This window comes from Giraffa tippelskirchi, chromosome 10, assembly GCF_054371585.1.
Source record: "Giraffa tippelskirchi isolate mGirTip1 chromosome 10, T2T-mGirTip1v1.2.pri, whole genome shotgun sequence".
NCBI lineage: Eukaryota > Metazoa > Chordata > Mammalia > Artiodactyla > Giraffidae > Giraffa > Giraffa tippelskirchi.
The window spans coordinates 58,213,610-58,233,552 of NC_137284.1; the positions used below are offsets into that span (position 1 = coordinate 58,213,610).

Below are 19,943 nucleotides of genomic sequence, written 5' to 3' on the forward strand. Positions count from 1 at the left end.
CCCTGGCAAGAGCAAAGGGTTTGGAGTAGCTTTTGCTAACAGTATTATGATTTGAAAAGAAAGATTGCTTGGTAAATTTATTATGTAGAAAAAAGCTTTTGTTTCAAAATGCCTGTGCATGGAAATATTATATGTGATATGGGAAAAGTCAACTAGGTAACATCTGAAGTCTTGTACGGGGAGAACCAATCATTAGTAAAGACATTGGTACTGGGATCACGCACTTGGATTTAACAGTGTCACTCAGAGGTGGAAGTTTCCCAAGAAGATTTTTTTACACAGGTCCTGTGCATGTGTGCTGAGTCACTTCAGTTGTGCCCAAATCTTTGTGATTCCATGGACTGTAGCCCGCCAGGCTCCTCTGTCCATGGGATTCTCCAGGCAAGAATACTGGAGTGGGTTGCCATTTCCTTCTCCAGCACAGGTCCTAAACCCCTATTAAGACCTTTTGGTTGCAGGGGGAAGGGACAAGATAGGAGTAGGTTAATAAGAGGTATAAACTAGCACTATAAAATAAGTAAGCTACAAGGATATATTGCACAGCACAGGGAATATAGCCACTATTTTATAGTAACTATAAACAGTATAATCTATAACAATTTTGAATTATTATATTATATACCATGAAACTAATATAACATTGTAAATCAACCACTGAGGTGGCTCAGTGGTAAACAATCTATCTGCCTGCAGTGCAGGAGACCCGGGTTCGATCCCTGGGTTGGAAAGATCCCCTTCCCAAGGAAATGGCAACCAACTCCAGTATTCTTGCCTGGAGAATTCCATGGACTGAGGAGTCTGGCAGGCTACAGTTCATGAGGTTGCAAAAGAGTAGGACACGACTTAGTGACTACAAAAACAAATAAGAGGTACAAGCCAATATGTATAAAACAAGTAAACTACAAGGATATATCATACAGCACAGGGAATATAGTCAATATTTTACAATAACTATAAGTGGAGTATAATCTATAAAAATTCTGAATTATTACATTATATACCTAAAACTAATATAATATTGTAAATCAACTATACCTATAATTTTTTTTCTATAAAGAACTTCCGGCTCCGTTTTCCTCAACAAATCCAATTGTACTATACATTAACAAGGAATGGATGTTCTAGTAAAAGTTTGGGGGTAAGAGATAGGATACTACCCAGGAGAATTTCATGAAACCGTAAAAAATGTCCTCCTTTTCTCTCCCCAGAGTTCCTCTCTAGGCATCTGCTGCCACATCTTCTGTCTTTGTTCCCCTGCAATGTCTCCAGTTTTCACTCATTTACTGGGCACATATTTACTGAGTGCCTACAAATGGCCAGCATCAGGGTTTAGGTAGTGAGGACAAAGGAGCAAACAATATAAAGCCTACTCCCATGGATCTTGTATTCTAGACCAGGAAGAGAAACAATAAAAGAAATACAAATATGTAATATGTCTAGTGTAATGAAAAGAATAAAGCAGAACTCAAGGTAAATAGTAACCCTCTTTCTCACTCTCTCTCTCAGTTTGGGGAATGAGGTTATACTTTACATAAGGTGGTCACAAAAGCCTTCACAGGTAAAGTGACACTCTGGCTAAGACTGTAAAGAAATAGGGGAGAGAACCAGGCCAATACGTGAGAGAAGAGCAATCTATGTAGAGTGAACAGCCAAGAGCAAAGACTTTGAGGTATGAGAGTGTTTGGCTTGTTCTAGGAACAGCAAGGAGGCCAGAGTGGTGAGGGAAAGAGAAGTGGGAAGGGTTCAGAGGGGGACTGGGAATGTGGGGGGATCTCATGGGCCTTGAGGGACACTGTTGGCACTTCGGCTTTGATCGTGAGTGAGATAGGAAGCCACAGGAGGATTCTGAGCTGCAGGAGGCAGGGATGGAAGCAGGGAGAGTGGGCACAGGCTGTTTGGAGAGTCCAGGCCAGAGGTGATGGGGGTTGAGTAGGGCAGCAGTGGGGGCAGCGAGAATTGACTGACTCACCTCTGTCCATATTCTGAAGGTAAAGCTGAGAGGGTTAATTTGTGGACTGCATGAGGATGTGAGAGAAAGAGAAAGTCAAGGGTGATGGCAAAGTGCAACTGATGCAATGAAGTTTGCATTTGCTAAAACAGAGGGATATTGTTAAACAGACAGGTTTAGGGGGAAATATCAAAAGTTGTGCTTTGAACATAGTATAGTGTCTTTAAGGTACACTGCTTACATATCTCACCAAGGAAAATAAACGTCTGAAAGTTAGCTGAAGCCCACTCTCACTCCAAGGACATTCCCAGCACCTTCTACTGTTCCTCAAGTATGGTCATTAAGCAAGTTTCATCCTCTCCCAGTGTACCGAAATTAAAACAAAAACAAAAACACACAGAAATCTTTATGTGACAAAAAACAGGGCTCTTCCCAGGGTGCATTCTGCTAATGAAAAATAAAATTTTCTCCATCTCATCACATCAACAACTTTACACTTGATAGTTTCCAGGCAAACAAACAATAACTCCTACTTACTGCTCGATTACCTTTAGCTGGGCACTGTGCATATCCTTTCTATATATGTTCTTATTTAATCCTCAGAAAGCCTCATGAGGTGGATAATGCCATTCATGCTATGAGACACTGAGGCTTTGAGGGTTAATGTGCCCAAAGTTGCAGACCAGACCTAAAGCCCAGGTAGCCTCGTCTCCTAAGCCATTGCTCACTGCCGTGCTTCTCAGTTGCCCATGTCACTCACAGTGGACTTACCATCAACCGTGACTTGAATCTTCTGACTAGCTGACAGAGTTCCGTTTCCCTGGATGTTGACCTTCACAATGTAGTTGCCTTCATCGGTGAACTGCAGTGGGTTGATGAGCAGGGAGGCGTTGGGTGGCATCATGGTGAATTTGTGCTGGTATTCCAAGTCGGGAACCACAGACTTGTTCACGGAGCCCAGCAAGTACTTGGGCATCGTATGGGGTCTCTCAAAAAGCCATATGACCTGGATGTCTGATGCTGGAGTGTGGAACCCATAGTGCACGGGGAGATAGAGAGCCTGGCCCCTGATGCCGTGGACAGTGTGTGATGGCACTGCCACCTTCAGCCCCGAGCAAGCACCTGCTGTGAAGGAAAGGAAAGCTGTAAAGACCCTGAGCCACATTTCATCACCTAAAGGCACAAAGCAGAGAGAACCTGATCGGGTGATAGTCCCTTACAAAGAAGAGAGGCTTCTAGGTACTGACTATTATAGTACTGGTTACCTGTAGAGGTAAATATTTGTCTCTGAAACAAGCATTTTAAAAACTCCACCCAAAGACTGTGTGGATCGCATGACCTCTTTAAACGCATGATGAAAAGGAAAAGCAGAAGTTATTATCTCTGACTGTTAAAGAATAATGGGAAAAGGAGAACTGGCATAGATGATTAGTTCTGAAGTCCAATGAAACCTTTAAAAAAATTGAAATTGCGACTGTATTAATATCTGAGTCATATCATATCCTAATCAAGCTATGTGATTGAGGGGCTACTTCCTCTTGAGAATCTTCCTTCACAGTCTTCTGATGTGACTTGGTAGTCCCTAATTGGAAGTTTTTCCCTTTATCCAAAGCCTTGCCAAATGCAAATATCCTAAGGACAATGGTAGCAAACCATTACCCCCTGTGATTGATTATTACTGCTTAGAAGCAGGGATCTGGTTTGTGTGTTTGAGCAACAGTAAGAGACAGGAACAAATGGAGCGGCGTGGAGCTGGTGGAGCCTGGTGAGACAGGAGACCAGCAAGACGCTGGGCCAGAACAGGAAGTGCCTTAGGGTCACGGCAAACACTTAGGCAATTTTGCTGTGAGACAGTTTTGTGAGCAGGAGAGGTAGGTGTTTTCTTCTTATTTTTTTCAAGGTGTACTCTAGCTGCTGTGAGAACAGACTGAAATAGGGGAAAGAGCAGGAGAAGGGAGCCCACTTAGAAGGTGCCTGCAATAAAGTAGGCAAGAGATGGTTGTGCTCTAGATAAGGGTAGTAGTAAAAGATACCGTGAGAAAAGACTGGTGGTGCTAACAGTATTTGATGACATGTTGGGAGTGGGGTAAACAAAGATGAGTCGAGAATGATTCTAAGGTTGATGACTTGATCAACTGGAAGAATAGAGTTGCCATTTATTAATGAGCAGCTAATAAATTAATTGTGGGGAGATGTTTTTGGAAGACATTTTGTCCTATGGACAGAAGGGCCTAGCGGGCTACAGTCCATAGGGCTGCAGAGTCACGACTGATGCAACTTATCATGCATGCAGAGACATTTTACAATTTCAGTTCCGTCTTATACAACGTTTTTACCTTCTTTCATTGCTTCTCCCTTTTTATCTCTACTAGTAAAGGGATCTTTAAGATTTATCTGATTCATATTATGAAAAGCCATCAACATTAGGAAGGGAATGGTAGAAAGATCTGTTTGTACAATGATTTTCTTTGGAGAAACTGAAAGATGCTGGTCTGCTCCTGTGAGGAATAAAAATCCACCAACAGGAAATTTCCGTCTTTCCTTCCCAGGGTGAAGGTCAGAGCAAAGATTTCCATGGGTTTAGTTTTTGGGTAGCTGTTAGTGAAGAGTGAGACCCTGGGGCCAGCAGGGAAGTCAGAGCAAAGAACTGAAGAGGAAAAAGAACAAAGAGGAAGAATGGAGGAGGTTACAGGGAGAAGATCCACAGTTGAAACTGACTATATGGACTGAAAATTAGGTGACTGTCTGGGAAAAGTAAATATGTGTCTTAAAGTCTCCTTGGCCTCTGTATATATTTGTGATTGACTTGTAGTTTTTTTTTCTGACAATGGGTTGTATCTGCACATTTCATTTTAACGATTTGATCCATTACAAAGGAGTTACAAAGGTATGAGCATTTACTTCTATTTTCTTTTCTGACAAGTGCAAGAATGTTAAATTTGTACTTGTTCTTAACTTGAATCATTAGAAAAAGAAGGAACTGGTTGCTGAGAGCTATAAAGAGGAGACATAGTGGATTGCAGGAAAGGAAATCATAAAAGCGATAAATGAAGTTGAGAGAGTAAATCTAGGACCTAACACTAGTGATGTCTGAGATATGTCAAGCAGCGATAGCGAGAAGGGAGTGAAGCTCTTGAAGCCATAGATACAGAAAGACATTGGGCATCTGGGTGGGGATCCTGCACAGGAAATTATTCTTCTTAGTACCTGTGATATCTGCATGAAACAGCGTGTATTTTCATGACTTTCATTGTAATTGACGATAGGAAGTGCCTGACAAGTTCCTGGCAAGTAATAAATAAAAACTAGTTTACCCATTATTACTAACTTAAGCGGAGAAGGCAATGGCAACCCACTCCAGTACTCTTGCCTGGAAGATCCCAAGGACAGAGGAGCCTGGTAGGCTGCAGTCCATGGGGTCGCTAAGAGTTGGACACGACTGAGTGACTTCACTTTCACTTTTCACTTTCATGCACTGGAGAAGGCAATGGCAACCCACTCCAGTATTCTTGCCTGGAGAATCCCAGGGATGGGGGAGCCTGGTGGGCTGCCGTCTATGGGGTCGCACAGAGTCGGACACGTCTGAAGCGACTTAGCAGCAGCAGCAGCAACTAACTTAACATATGCAAAATGTAATTTTCACTGTATTTATTGTGTTGCTGTTTCTTTTCTTTCTTTCTTTTTTTTACTTCAGTGAATACAAAAATATTCCTGTCGGTTTCACAGTTCATTCTTGTTCTTGGACTCCCCTGTCCACACAGTCTTAATCACTTGTAAGCTGCCTGGAAATAAGAGCTTTTAGGAACCTATTCTCTAAGCTTTCAGAGAGATTTTTGAATTTGCTACTTTAATAAAGTTAAAAGTCCACTAAAATTTGAGATGTTGAATACATACTTGGGATAAAATGGTGATTAGTTAGATGACTTACCTTAGTTAAGTCATTTTAATTCTCTGTGACTCAGTTTTCTTTTGTGTGAAAAGAGGGTTATATTAGGCGAAGTCCAAGGCCTCTCTCTGCTCTTTATGTTTATTTTCTCAACATCCTAAGGTACCTTTCTCATGGTAGCAGCTACCCTACATTTGAAGGGGAAGGGCCCATATTTAAGTAAGAGAGGGCCCAAAGAATTTTGAAGTATTGAATCTCAGATTTAAGCCTACTTAATAAGTTGTCAATCCCTTTGTTTCGTCACTAAGTCATGTCAGACTCTTAGTGACTCCATGCACTGTTCCTACCACACTCCTCTGTCCATGGAATTTCCCAGGCAAGAATACTAGAGTGATTTGCCATTTCCTCCTCCAGGGGATGTTCCTGCCCCAGGGATTGAACCTGGAACTCTTGCATTGGCAGGTGGGTTCATAGCACTTGGTCACCAAGGATATCTTTTAATAAAGTGGCAGTTCTGTGTTTTTTTGCCAAGGAATCAAGGGGGATGGTGGGAATCCACATCATTGCCTCGTGAACACATTGGAAAAAGTGGCATGGCTGCTGATTAAAAGCTCAGTAGTTGCCTCTGACAGTGAGCAATTTGGTCACTGATTTATTGGTCTATTTAATACATTTCACACCTCAACTTAGAAACCTCTGGTAGACTGGGCTGTGCAATTCCGGCCAATCTGTTCTTGGCATTTGGGGAAGTCATTGCAGAAGTCCTTGTTTACTTTTGACTTTTTTTTTTTTTTTCGAAAAGAGGAAGAACCCTTTTTAATCTACTTTTTTGTGTGGTTTGAGTTGAAAAAAGATTAACTGAGATTGTAATGTTCTGAAAATGACTGGGAAACACTTTATTACCATCAAGTGCGAGCATGACTGGAATGGAAACGTAGGTGGATCTTGACTCAGGAAGCTGAATCTTAAGTGGACTGGAAAGTCTATGACTAAAGTTATAGAAATAAATTTTATTTATTAAAATACTGAATATGACACAAACATTGCAGCCTAGGAAAATATGGAACTAGTAGAAAATGTTATATGGCACATACAGTAATCATTAAGGGGAGTGAACTGGTTCTTTGGTCTATTTTGGAAATAACATACATCATGTAATAATACCTTAAATAATATACTACCATCAATAATATCTCTGAATATATTCAATGCTTATCATATCAAATGATGTGAAATCATGTCATTTAACGTTTTTCATGATATGAAATCATGTGTGCTTTTTCATGTATATGTATGACAGTGAGAGAGAACATTAACTGTTACAATTGCTGTTTGCTTAGATTGCCTACACCATTTTCATCAGATAAATTATAGGTAGAAAGTTATGAGTATCAGTGAGGGATGAAATTTTCTTTATAAATTTTTTTATATCATCCGCTAAAATCTTTTTAATTTGCAGGAAATACATGAGCCTATTGATATGATGTAATCCTTACTTGTAATGAACTTTGCAGAACAAACAGATAATTGTATGCTTCTGCTCCACTTTAGGAGCATATACTTTTTAGCCATTGCTGAACTTCCCCCTATAGATGTGATGAGCTTATGCTGTCCAAACAGTAGTTTACTAACTTAAAAAAATTAGCTTTATCTTCAGAATTTTTCAAGTGTTCTTTTCTCATTGTATGAAGAAACGTAAATGACTGAACGATGGATTTTAGAAAGTCAACCTCTGCAAGAACAAATAAACTTTTTGAAAATAAATGATATGAAAATTGATGAAATTTTAATTTGATATTCCAAATACTTGTACTTAAATTAAAATTCAATTTTATTATTAGGTTAATACTTTTGAGTACAAGAAAAGAAAACTCTTGATTTTGTATATTTGAGGCACTATACTGCTTTGAAGAACATTGATAATATCATTAATAATCTGACATACAAAATTATAGCAAAACTCTCCCCTTCAGAGATTCCCTTAAACTATAAAGCAAAGGCATGATAAAGGAATGTCCAATGTTAAAGAACATGACCTCATATTGTGAAATTATCTATAGTCCAGCAACAAAAGACTCCCTAGACCAGTTTCACTGTATTGAATATAAACATCAAACTCCACAAAGTGACCTCTACTGTAGCTCAAAATAGTTGGCATTTACTTCCCCATTGCCAAGTCTGATATTAGCAAGCACAACACAGCTATTGTTGACTGTAAATAAACCCTTGTATCTTTAGAGAAAATAGAAATTATGATGATGTACTTTGAATAGACTTTACAAACTACATTTGGGACTTGAAATAGCTACAATTTTTAAAAAAGAAAGAATGAACTGATACTCAGTATTTCAAAATACAAAAAAATTTCCAAATTACTCATGGTCTTTACAACTCACTACCAATGGAGAAGAGTAAATTTGTGAAAGTCTTAAGGGATAATAACTGCTTTAGCTACTTATGGACATGCTATCTATTTCTCAAAATTATGTTTAATTTTAGTTTGGTAGAATCCTTCAAATGAATTGGCTCTCAGTGCTTCCTAAAGCCAGTTGCAAAAAATTACTTAGGAAATGATAGCAGTCCTGTTCTAAAAAATTAAGCATGGCACTGCCACAAAGGGTACTTTTGAAGCCCAGAAAAATGCACAAAGATAAAAAGTCAGTTATGGTAATTGCTTAATTTTCCTAAAAATTTCTAAACATCTGTATAGGCTTGAATTTGACAACATAATGGAAAAACAATCACAATTGTGGGAAACTCAAACATTTAAAAAATTAACAAACTGTACATTTCAAATATGTAGAATATGAACAACATTAGATATAAATGTAAATAATCACATGTACTATGAAAACTAATCCATAAAATACCAGTAAGTGCAAGCTCTAAATACCAAAGAAGGTTAAAAACTTAAGTGGTTATTTAGCTAATTTGTTCTTAAAATTTAAGGAATAAAAGGTTTTTTGAATTCCTGTTGGATATAAACAAAATAAGAAACTGACTTGTTCTTTTAACATGATTTTAAAGCTTATATAGGAAGAATGGAAAAAGAATGTCCGGGGAAATTATGACATAGAAACAGTGGACTCCTTTAAATCCTACGGATAAAGAGGAGAATGAGGGAGAAACAAAGTAAAGGGGAAAAAAATTAATTGAATTAAATATTGGGCAAAGAGAAAGACTTAAGGTGTTTTGGAGAAATAATACTTTTAAACACGTTTCTCCCTATTGTGTGTATTTTTTAAATCAGTTTGAAATCTAACTTTTCCCCCATATTTCATAAATTAGGTAAAAAACAGGTAGAGCTAACAGTTTGCCACAATATCGTTAATTAAAACAGCCACAAACTATGTTCATAAATTGTTCTAAGTTTTATGGTAAGTGGTAACAAATTCATGACCTATAAGAATATTTGCCAAGGTAGAATGCAGTTAAAGAGTGCTGAACCTATATATAAACTCTATAAAAAGAAGAAACACATTAAGTTTTTAGAATGTCTTAATTTTCTTAATGAGTGCTATTGACAATAATTGTTGTCTTCAGAAAACAATAACCATCTATTGATTGAACTTCCTTTCTCCTAAATGATCCTGTTTCTTTGCTGGAACAAACTGTGTCATTGTTAAAAGGTTCTGTGCTGTCCTTCAATTATCTGAGTGAATCTACAGCCAAGAGCAAATATTTACCTTATGCTCACAATTTAAAAAAAAGTAGTTAAAATGCACTTTATGCAGTGCCTTACCTAAGAGAAGGAGGTATATTTTGCACTGAAGGACCCCAACCGTGCTGCTGAAAGGTTCCATGAATGCATCCTGTTCCATGCACACAGTGCCCTGTTCCTGGTGGTAACTTGGTTCATGGACCAGCAGCTGCTGGTTTATTTGCCAGGGAAATTAGCAGTGAGGTAACAGACCCTAGCTTGCCTCTTGCTTCTGTGATTTGAATACAGAATGAATGTGTATACAAAGGACATAGGGAGTGGGAACACCTGTTATATGCTCTGCAAGAAGACGGGCTTGTGACTTTCAGAGCCACTTCTTAGCGATTATCAGTAATCGTCAGCATGTTTCATGAATAATTCTTAGTTATTAATCATCACATGAAGGAAAACATCCTTTTGGGTGACTCTAATAAAAAACAATATCTTTCATAATCAAGAGCATATTGTGAAATTTTCTGAAAAAACAGAAGCTAGTATCCTATCATGGAAAATGATGCTGTTATTTTGAAATTAAATTTTTTTCTATGAAAATCACAGTATTTCATATATCTGCTAAAATAGTTATAAATCACCATGAAGTAACATGTAAAAGTTATATCAAAGAAAACAGAGCATCTTAATATCTTTAAATATGTATTTTTCTGTGTAGTATTTCCTGTTAGAAATATCCACCATGGGTTTATTGAGTCTATGGATTCATGTTATTTTTAAAAGCAAACCACAGGTGTGTTTCCGAGTAACACTGAATCATGGACTGCGCATAATTATAACAGATAATATCTGAGGCCACATTTTCACAGCTGAAGCACAGAGTAAGTGAACCAACGGCTCAGAGACCATCTTGCCTCTACAGTGGTGTCTGGGCTACAGATTTTCTGCCTGGCCTTTCACTGCCAGGCAGTGCACTTTCGCTCAATTTACCAAGCTATAAGTTAACCCCTATTTCATTCCATGTCATCTACTGCAAGAAGTTTCCAGTCCAAGCCTCTACTATATAAAACAAAAATCTGCATCAAATCATGCAAAATTCCTTGCATAAATCATTTTTGAAAAGTAAAGGCTCACTGAAGAAGTTTGATAATAAAATAGGCGAAGAAAGAATATTCCTCAATTGTAGTTAAAGGTAAAAAAAAAGAGTGATAGTTATTTTGGAATTTAAGTTTGGAAACATTTTTTGGATTAAGGCTAACAGACTTGTGTGTGTGTTCATGCTTAGTCGCGCAGTCATGTCTGACTCTTAGCAACCCCATGGTCTGTAGCCCCCCAGGCTCCTCTGTCCATGGGATTCTCCAGGCAAGAATACTGGAGTGGGTTGCCATTCCTCTTACAGGGGATCTTCTTGACCCAGGGATCAAACTCTAGAGTCTCCCTGCATTGCAGTCGGATTTTTCACAGTCTGAGCCACCAGGGAAGCCCAGTCTGGCTGGACCTGCCCTTACTAGCAAAGTGACTGTTGGAAAGCCTGAGGCCTCTTCAGAGGTCACTTAATGATCTCTCCAAGCTTCAGAAAAAAAAAAAAAGGTAAGAACTTCCCCCCAGGTAATTGCTATACCACAACTTTCTCTGTGCTATTTCTAAATCTTGCATATGCCATCTAGAGATAGCAGCACTGTTGCAGCACTTATCTCATTAACCTCAACTGATTTTGTTGCATGTTTATTTTCCCTCTGGGTCCTTGAACACAAAGACTGGTCTTATTCCTTTATGGATCTAGCATAGTGATTAACTAGTATTTTTTTTAAGTTGTTTCCCCAGAAATAAACCCAAAAGTTCTTTAGTCCATGTCTTCTAATTCTCACTTGATGCTTCAGAAACGCCTACAAATATTAATATTGGATTTTACAAAACACAATTTGGAAAGTAATACTGAAATTCTACAGATAGCAGATAGACTCTCCCTCACATCTTTTAAATCAATATCCATCTCAAATTGCGTTTTATTAAATAAGCTCTTTCTAGTGTTTTTAAACCCAGTGCTGGTTCATGATGAACTTTTTTGGGTCCTAAGCAAAGTGAGAGAAATAAAGATGATGCAGTGAGTTTTTCCTAATGTTAAATTTACTCAATTTAAAGGAATGATTTTTATTCTGCAATTTTTTTGTTTCTTTTGTTATATTAAAATGTCCTTCATTTTAGGATACAGTAATAATAGATGTTACATAAATAAATAAAATGTCAAAATGAATTAGATGATCTTTTCATGTCAAGACACATACTAAAGGGCTTCCCAGGTGGCGCGAGTGGTAAAGAACCTGCCTGCCAATGCAGGAGACTTAAGAGACATGGGTTCTGTCCCTGGTCTGGGAAGATCCCCTGGAGGAGGGCATGGCAAATCAGTCCAGTATTCTTGTCTGAAGAATCCCAAGGACAGAGGAGCCTTGTGGGTTACAGTCCAGAGGGTCACACAGAGTAGGACACGACTGAAGTGACTTAGCATGCAAGCACATATTAAAAAATGACTGTCTGGCTCATCTTGGGAAAGTGCTGAGACAAAAATCATGACAATGCGCCCTCTAGTGACAGGTAGTAGGAATAAAAATCTTAACCTGCTAGAGTAACTTCAGAATTCAGGATGTTTACACAGGAAGCCACAAATGTTAAAATATAACTTCAATTGTTTTCAGTTTTTAAGTGCTATTACAGATGGCTTATAGTGTTTTATCGTTATAAGAAACTTCCCATCATCTACAACTCACATCTCACCTATAACCCACAGAGGAGCTCTGTTCAGGAGCCTATGGATTTCAAACATGCACACTCATTATTTACTAGTAGCATAGGAATGCTTTGGAATGGCAGGAAGAATTGGGAAGTAGAGGTGGTGACACGCCAATACCAAGGTCAACAGAGAACAGTGGCTTACCAGATGGCTCGATGGTAAAGAATCTGCCTGCCAATGCAAAAGAAGCAAGAGACAGAGGTTTGATCCCCGGGTTGGGGAAAATCGCCTGAAGAAGGGAATTGCATCCCACTCTAGTATTCTTGCCTGGAGAATCTCATGGATGGAGGAGCTTGGCAGGCTACAGCCCGTGGGACTGTAAGAGCGGGACATGACTGAGCACGCATGCACGCAAGAAGAACTGAGGAAAGAAAGCCCTGTCTTCTGTTCTAATTCGATAGATCTCAGGAAAGATCAGAGTTTACAGGGAAGAGGTGGCTAGAGAAGGCCATCACAATCACCCATGCCTGTGCTAACTCCTAGAGAGTTAGGTCTGTAGTACTGCCTCCCAGAAACCCTGATCAATTCATATGGCTACTAAATAATTAGCAGCAACTCTTCCTTCCAGGGACCCTCTCCAGGTCACTGCTTTACCTTCAGCAAGTGTCCTGTTTTTCTACTACTGCTTGCTCGGGAAATGTCTTTACATTTTGCTGGGGAGGCCACATCTTTCTGCTGCTTTGGTATTTATAAGATGACTAGAAATTCATCCTGGTCCTAATCAAACCAGGATCTCCGCTTTTAATTTAAGCTTCAGAGGCTCCTTCTATTTGGGCCATCAGAAATATGCCCTTATGGTGTGTGTGTGTGTGTGTGTGTCGCTCGTGTGTGTGTGTGTGTGTGAGTCGCTCAGTCATGTCCGACTCTTTGCGACCCTGTGGACTGTAGCCCGCCAGGCTCCTCTGTCCATGGGGATTCTCCAGGCAAGAATACTGGAGTGGGTTGCCATTCCCTTCTCTAGGGGATCTTCCTGACCTGGCAATCCTAGGTCTCCCGCACTGCAGGCAGATTCTTTCCTGTCTGAGCCACCAGGGAAGCCCTTATCCTACTTTACAGCTAATGCGACTGCCCCAAATCAGATCAACTTACTTCTTAGCTTGGATATTCCAATCTACAAAAACGGGGCTGGCATTCCTTCACAGAGGGACTACTATCCTAAAAACTTTTGTCAAGATTTGCTGGGAGGCCATCCACACTTTCCACTAGTTTGTTCTGGTCTACCACTAATGACGCTCAGACAACTGCTGCTGCCGCTAAGTTGCTTCAGTTGACTCTGTGTGACCCCACAGACCGCAGCCCACCAGGCTTCCCTGTCCCTGGGATTCTCCAGGCAAGAACACTAGAGTGGGTTGCCATTTCCTTCTCCAACGCATGAAAGTGAAAAGTGAAAGTGAAGTCGCTCAGTTGTGTCTGACTCTTAGCGACCCCACGGACTGCAGCCTATCAGGCTCCTCCATCCATGGGATTTTCCAGGCAAGAGTACTGGAGTGGGGTGCCATTGCCTTTTCCATCAGACAACTGTATGAGTACTAAATAAGTCTAATGCATTTATTTATTTTTGGATCTTTAGTTGCGGCATGTGAATTCTTAGTTGCAGCCTGTGGGATCTTGTTCCCTGACCAGGGATTGAATCTGGGTCCCCTGCACTAGGAGTGTGGCGTCTTAGCCACCGGACTATCAGTGAAGTCCCCTAAATAAGTTTTATATATGTAGTTTTGAAAAATGGAAATGAAATAACATGCTTCACCTTTTTAAAAAGTGTGCTTTAGGGCTCTAGGTTTTTGTTTTTATTTTTTAGCTTAGGGAGTCAAAAAACCTATCAAGTTCAACTATTTTCTATAGTGTTAGGGTATGCTGAATTAGGACATATATTTTATTTAGACAATAGCACTGATTTACTTTCCATGCTTATACTATTATAGCTACAGCCTTTGAACTTTTAGAGGCCTGGGTTGTCCATTTCCTTTTAGTTAAAAATAAATATACTAAAATGTAGAGTATTAAGAGTTAAATAAGAGTTTTAATGCTTTCTTGCCTTTTCAGGTCAAGCAGATACAGAAACCACTCTTTTCCCCAATTTGGCTGATAGGATAAAAACAAATGAATGAAGTTAAAAAAAAACTTTTCTTTTTTTGCCACCTGGAACCTTGTGTACGAGGGAAAAAATTCTGGGTCTGGATCTGGGTTCATTTTAAACAGTGTATTTTAAATGCTACAGCTGGCTGCCTATAAAAATCACTGAAGGTCTTAAACAAAGAACTCCCACAAAAATGATAACAACAACTGTACCCTCCCCAGGTGAATCTGAACAATCAAGTTTGAGAACTACTGGACTTAGATCCCCTCTAACACATACTTTTTAACTAAATTGTAAACTCCTTAAGGAACACGATTGTATTTTATCAATCTGAAGTGCTCAGAATAGGGCTGACTAGTGCCCAGAAATCAACAAATGTTTAGTGAATTGGGTTTCATTTCATGTGCTAATATGGTCCGCAGTTTCTCTTTCAGGGACTTCCAGTCAATAAGAACTGTCTGGCAATTAAGATTATAGCAGGTAATCCGCTCTAACGAACTACACTAAGGTTGCCCAAAAGGCACTGGAATTTCTTCATGGGGTTAGAAGTAATAGTCAGAAAAATATATAGGTAAGCATATATTTCAAAAGGAACTGTCAGGCACAATGATAAAACTATGTACAGGGTAGTTCTGTTGGAGTGGAGAACTGGGTAGAATTATGACTATCATTTCAGTTCAGTCGCTCAGTGGGTGTCCGACTCTTTGTGACCCCATGAATCGCAGCACGCCAGGCCTCCCTGTCCATCACCAACTCCTGGAGTTTACCCAAACCCATGTCCATCGAGTCGGTGATGCCATCCAACCATCTCATCCTCTTAATTATGAAGTGCCTTACAATTTATAAATTGCATTCACTTACTTGTGTGGATAAGTGAGATACCACATGTAAAGCTATTAGCAAGGTTTCTGACAGTAAGTTTCTGACAGGTAGCAAGCTCTCAATACATGTTTGCTATTATTAATTGTTAGCTCTGGGTCACTTTTTCTGTTATTCTTATAACTGGAAAGTTCTTTCTTAAATTGAGCCCCCAAAGACTCCCCTATTGCTTTCCTCAATGTAACTAAAACGCTGTAAGTTGAAAAGAGGACATTAAAGTGACATGCCTACTTATTACTGTTGCTATATTAATATTTTCTATCTTGATTTGCCTTAGATTACACAGATGGTTAAATGATAAGTGGGGAGTTAAATCCTTTGGTCTTAGTTTTCTGCTGTGAATACCAAGACTGAAGAAGAAGAGCCCTAACCTGGACAGCCAGCATTGGACACACTTTTCCTCAGGCCAAGTCCTGCGCCACCTGGGGAATGCCAAGTTCTCTTGGAGCGTCCAGCCCCTTCGCGTCAGTCTGTCGCCCTTTCACTTCGCCCCGGAGACCAGGTGGGGTTTCCTCCACTACATCCCTAGGGGGCGTCATGTCAGTCAGGTTTAAATCCTGTCTCCTCAGTATTTGTTCCTGGTCACCTAAGAATTAAGTTTTTGCCGCCTCCCCGAAGCAGAGCTACCGATACCTGCTGCTGCTGCTGCTGCCAAGTCGATACCTAGGTACCTCTTTAAAGACCGGCGACTGCCGCGGTCTCTCAGAGCAACAAGTTTTGTGCACTTAACCGAAGCGTCAGCTGTTTGCTTGCCGGGAAATGTAGTGCCTGGACCGTTCTCTCGCCTCTATTGCAGGTGCGACGGCAGCCGGAGGACTACAATTCCCAGCATGCGAGGGGAAAGGAAGGGAACCCCCGGTCGGCAGTTCCACGTGACCACTCACTATGGCTTCCCTGTGTCGGGGCCAGCAGTTTGGTGGTTGTGTGTGATTTGTTAGTTCTCTGTTGCAGGATACCGCCTCACGAATTCGACATGCAGAAAATCAAATCTCTTATGACCCGGCAGGTAAGTTTCAGAGGCTGAAGCAAAGGTCTCCTTCATCTCTGCTGGGAGAGGAGCCGAGATATTCTGTCCCTGGGCCGCAGGCAAGCAGATTCCCAAGTTATCGGTGGTGGCAGGTGTCAGGGGCACTATAAATACCAGGCACACCCTGGAAAACTCACCTGACTCGCGGGGTTCGGAGCCTTGCTCAGGTGGGACCCGGTGACCCAAAAACATGCCTTTAGATAAGGCCAATGAGGGAGCCGGAGGCTGTCTTTGTCTCCCCCTTCCCCCTTTTGCTAGTTTTCAGTGATCGCCCTAGCTATACTGCTGGGTTTCCTTTATCCCCAAGCTGCCTGGTTGTCTGAGAGTGGCCTGGGTAGGAAAGTGAAGTCTATGCAATAGAGATGACTAGAAAGACTGGGGGGAAAACAACAGTAATTTGAAGGCAGAATTGATATTGATAGCTTTATGACTTTGGGCAAGTCCCTAAATCTAGTAGCATAAGTTTCCTTATGTGGAAGTGAGAATAATAATTAGTTTTGTTCATCCTGTTTCACAGTTCTGTTATGAAAGTCATCAGTAAGTTAGTGTCTGTGAAATGATACTTTAAAAAACAAAGTCATTGTCATGGCAAAATAATAATCTTTTATTTTTTGCCAGAATGCTGAATCTTGAATAAAAACTTTGGCTGTTTTCTGTCATAAATTATAGGGATATCCTAATAATGTGTCAGCTTCCTTCAAATCAGAAATGGCAGAAATCTACTTTTATGTACTTATTGATTATGGTTTGGTTTTAGATACCTTTATTTGTTTCAACTCTAATATTTTACTAGAATTGATCATTCTTTATTATTTTTATATTAGGGTAATTTAGATTAGAATTTTAAATCAGTGTCATTTTGAGAACTTTGGAGAATGTGGAGGCAAAGCATTTAGTGAAAGATTCATTTGTGAATATTTTTGTTGTTGATGAAAAAAAGGCTACAAATTCCAAATTAAATTCTTATTTGATAGTTTAGAATTTGAGAGACGTCTGAGTATATTACACATTGTGGGTCTTTGGTGAAGAATATACAAATTCTATGTGATTATTTTCCTATGTCAAATTATGTTGTTATTGTCATGAAGATAAAGTTTTAAAGTTCTGTGAATTATAAAATATTTAATTAAGTGGATAGTAAGATTTGGCAGTTCCTTACATTTGTTGAGTCCTGGTCTTATGCTTCATAACACTTATTTCTTGAGGATGAGTTTGAATCCTGGTCTATCCTGTAGCTGTGTGACCTTGAGCAACTTTACCTAACTTAAAAAAAAATTTAGTTTTTAATTGAAGGATAATTGATTTACCGAATTTTGTTTGTTTCTGCCAAACATCAACATGAATCAGCCATAGGTATACATATGTCTCCTCCCCCTTAAACCTTTCTCGCATCTCCCTCCTCATCCCCTCCCCGCCCCGCCACCCCTAGTTGATACAGAGCCCCTGTTTGAGTTCCCTGAGTCATACAGCAAATTCCCATTGGCTGTCTATTTTACATATAGTAATGTAAGTTTCCATGTTACTCTCTGCATACATCTCACCCTCTCCTTTCCCCTGCCCCCCACCTCCGCCGTGTCCCCAAGTCTGTTCTCTCTGTCTGTGTCTCCATTGCTGCCCTGCAAATAATTTCATCAGTACCATCTTTCTTTTTTTTTTTTTTTTTAGCACCATCTTTCTATATTCCATATATATGTGTTAGTATATGATATTTACCTTTCTCTTTCTGACTTACTTCGCTGTATAATACGCTGTAGGTTCATCCACCTCATTAGAACTGACTCAAGTGCATTCCTTTTTACGGCTGAGTCATATTCCATTGTATTTATGTTCCACAGCTTCTTTATCCATTCATCTGTCGATGGACATCTAGGTTGCTTCCATGTTCTAGCTATTGTAAATGGTGCTGCAATGAACACTGGGGTACGTGTGTCTTTTTAAATTTTTATTTTCTCAGGGTATATGCTTAGTAGTGGGATTGCTGGGTCATATGGTGGTTTTATTCCTAGTTTTTTAAAGAATCTCCATACCCTCTTCCATAGTGATTGTATCAATTTACATTCCCACCAGCAGTGTAAGAGGGTTCTCTTTTCTTCACACCCTCTCCAGCATTTATTATTTATAGACTTTTTGATGATGGCCATTCTGACCGGTGTGAAGTGATGTTTTATTGTAGTTCTGATTTGCATTTCTCTAATAACGAGCGATGTTGAGCATCTTTTCATGTGTTTGTTAGCCATCTGTTTGTCTCCTTTGGAGAAATGTCTGTTTAGGTCTTTTTCCCACTTTTTGATTGGGTTTTTGTTTTTCTGGCATTGAGTTGTACGAGCTGCTTGTATATTTTGGAAATTAATCCTTTATCAGTTGTTTCATTTGCTATTATTTTGTCCCATTTTGAGGGTTGCCTTTTCACCTTGCTTACAGCTTCCTTTGCTGTGCAAAAGCCTTTGAATTTAACTAGGTCCAACTTGTTTATTTTTGTTTTTATTTTCATTACTCCAGGAGGAGGGTCATAGAGGATCTTGCTTTGATTTATGTCATTGAGTGTTCTGCCTATGTTTTCCTCTAAGAGTTTTATAGTTTCTGGTCTTACACTTAGGTCTTTAATCCAATTTGTGTTTATCTTTGTGTATGGTGTTAGGGAGTGTCCTAATTTCATTCTTTTACACCTAGCTGTCCAGTTTTCCCAGCTCCATTTATTGAAGAGGCTATCCTTGCCCCATTGTTACCTTTTTTGAACATCTGTTTTCACATCTTTCTATCAGGAATGATAGCATGTATCACATGGGGCTTTTCTAGCAGTGTTTATATGATATAATCAAAGTAAAGAGATAAAGGAGTTAACAGTTCCTGGGGCTAACAAAGAAGTGCATAACCACAGAGATTATGTCAGTGGCTGCATTGATGGTGGAAAAGCGGGAAAACTGGAAGCTGGCTATTGCAGAAATTCAAGCAATCGCTGATTTCAGTCTGACTTTGGTAGCCATTTGACTTTTAAAACAATATACACTTCTGTACATTATACCAATAATACCCCTAAACTGCCTCTGGCATGCTGAATTTGGACTTTTGTGCAGCAGCTAAGTTTGGTGCCCTCTCCTGTTGCCTGCTGGTGGTTCAGTGTAGTCAATATTGCCATCATTGTACTTTGGTTGGTTTGTTTTCTAACCCTACTTTGTAAGAGTGAGTGAGAGAGAAAAAATACAAAAGTCCAGGTAACCAGTGATAATAAGTTTATGTCTCCTGAATGTAGTGAAATTTTTCTGAAAATGATAACTCTTCAGCCTCAGTCATTTGTTTATCGGATTGAGCAGGCAAAATCTGTGCTTAGTTGGGATAGAAAAAAAAAAGCTAAAGAACACATACAAAAAGCTGCAACTGTACTGTATAGAAGGTGAGGTAAAATTAGGAGTTTCACACAGATTTTTAAAGTCATCCTAATTATATTTGTTTATGGTTTGACTTCTACATATTTGTGTGTGTTAGTTGCTCAGTCATGTCTGACACTTTGCAACTCCACAGACTGTATCCCGCCAGGCTCCTTTGTCCATGGGATTCTTCAGGCAAGAATACTGGAGTGGTTTGCCATTCCTTTCAGTAGGGGATCTTCCTGACCCAGGGATCAAACTTGGATCTCCTGCATTGCAGGCAGATTCTTTACTGTCTGAACCACCAGAGAAGCCTCATAT

General features: G+C 39.6%; 2 protein-coding genes across 20 annotated transcripts in view; one reads left to right on the forward strand and one right to left on the reverse strand.

Annotated features, from left to right (window-relative positions):
* Window positions 1-15,932, reverse strand: part of HEPACAM2 (HEPACAM family member 2) — an 86,108-nt gene extending 70,176 nt beyond the window's left edge. For 13 of the 15 annotated variants that reach the window (XR_014066071.1, XR_014066072.1, XR_014066073.1 and 10 more), the window contains exons 1-2: window positions 15,864-15,932; window positions 2,720-3,073 (exon numbers count right to left, since the gene is read on the reverse strand). Coding sequence is in view for 8 of the 15 variants with exons in the window: in XM_081531448.1 (XP_081387574.1) it covers window positions 2,720-2,924 (205 nt within the window). In the remaining 7 variants the exon portion in view is untranslated. Of the gene's footprint in view, window positions 1-2,719; window positions 3,114-9,576; window positions 9,656-15,863 lie in introns of those variants that run through there. The other 2 variants (XM_081531445.1, XM_081531446.1) reach the window with 2 other exon arrangements.
* A 176-nt stretch (window positions 15,933-16,108) lies between these two features.
* Window positions 16,109-19,943, forward strand: part of VPS50 (VPS50 subunit of EARP/GARPII complex) — a 131,487-nt gene continuing 127,652 nt past the window's right edge. For all 5 annotated transcript variants that reach the window (XM_081531444.1, XM_081531439.1, XM_081531441.1 and 2 more), the window contains exon 1: window positions 16,109-16,236. Coding sequence is in view for 4 of the 5 variants with exons in the window: in XM_081531439.1 (XP_081387565.1) it covers window positions 16,204-16,236 (33 nt within the window). In the remaining variant the exon portion in view is untranslated. The remainder of the gene's footprint in view (window positions 16,237-19,943) is intronic.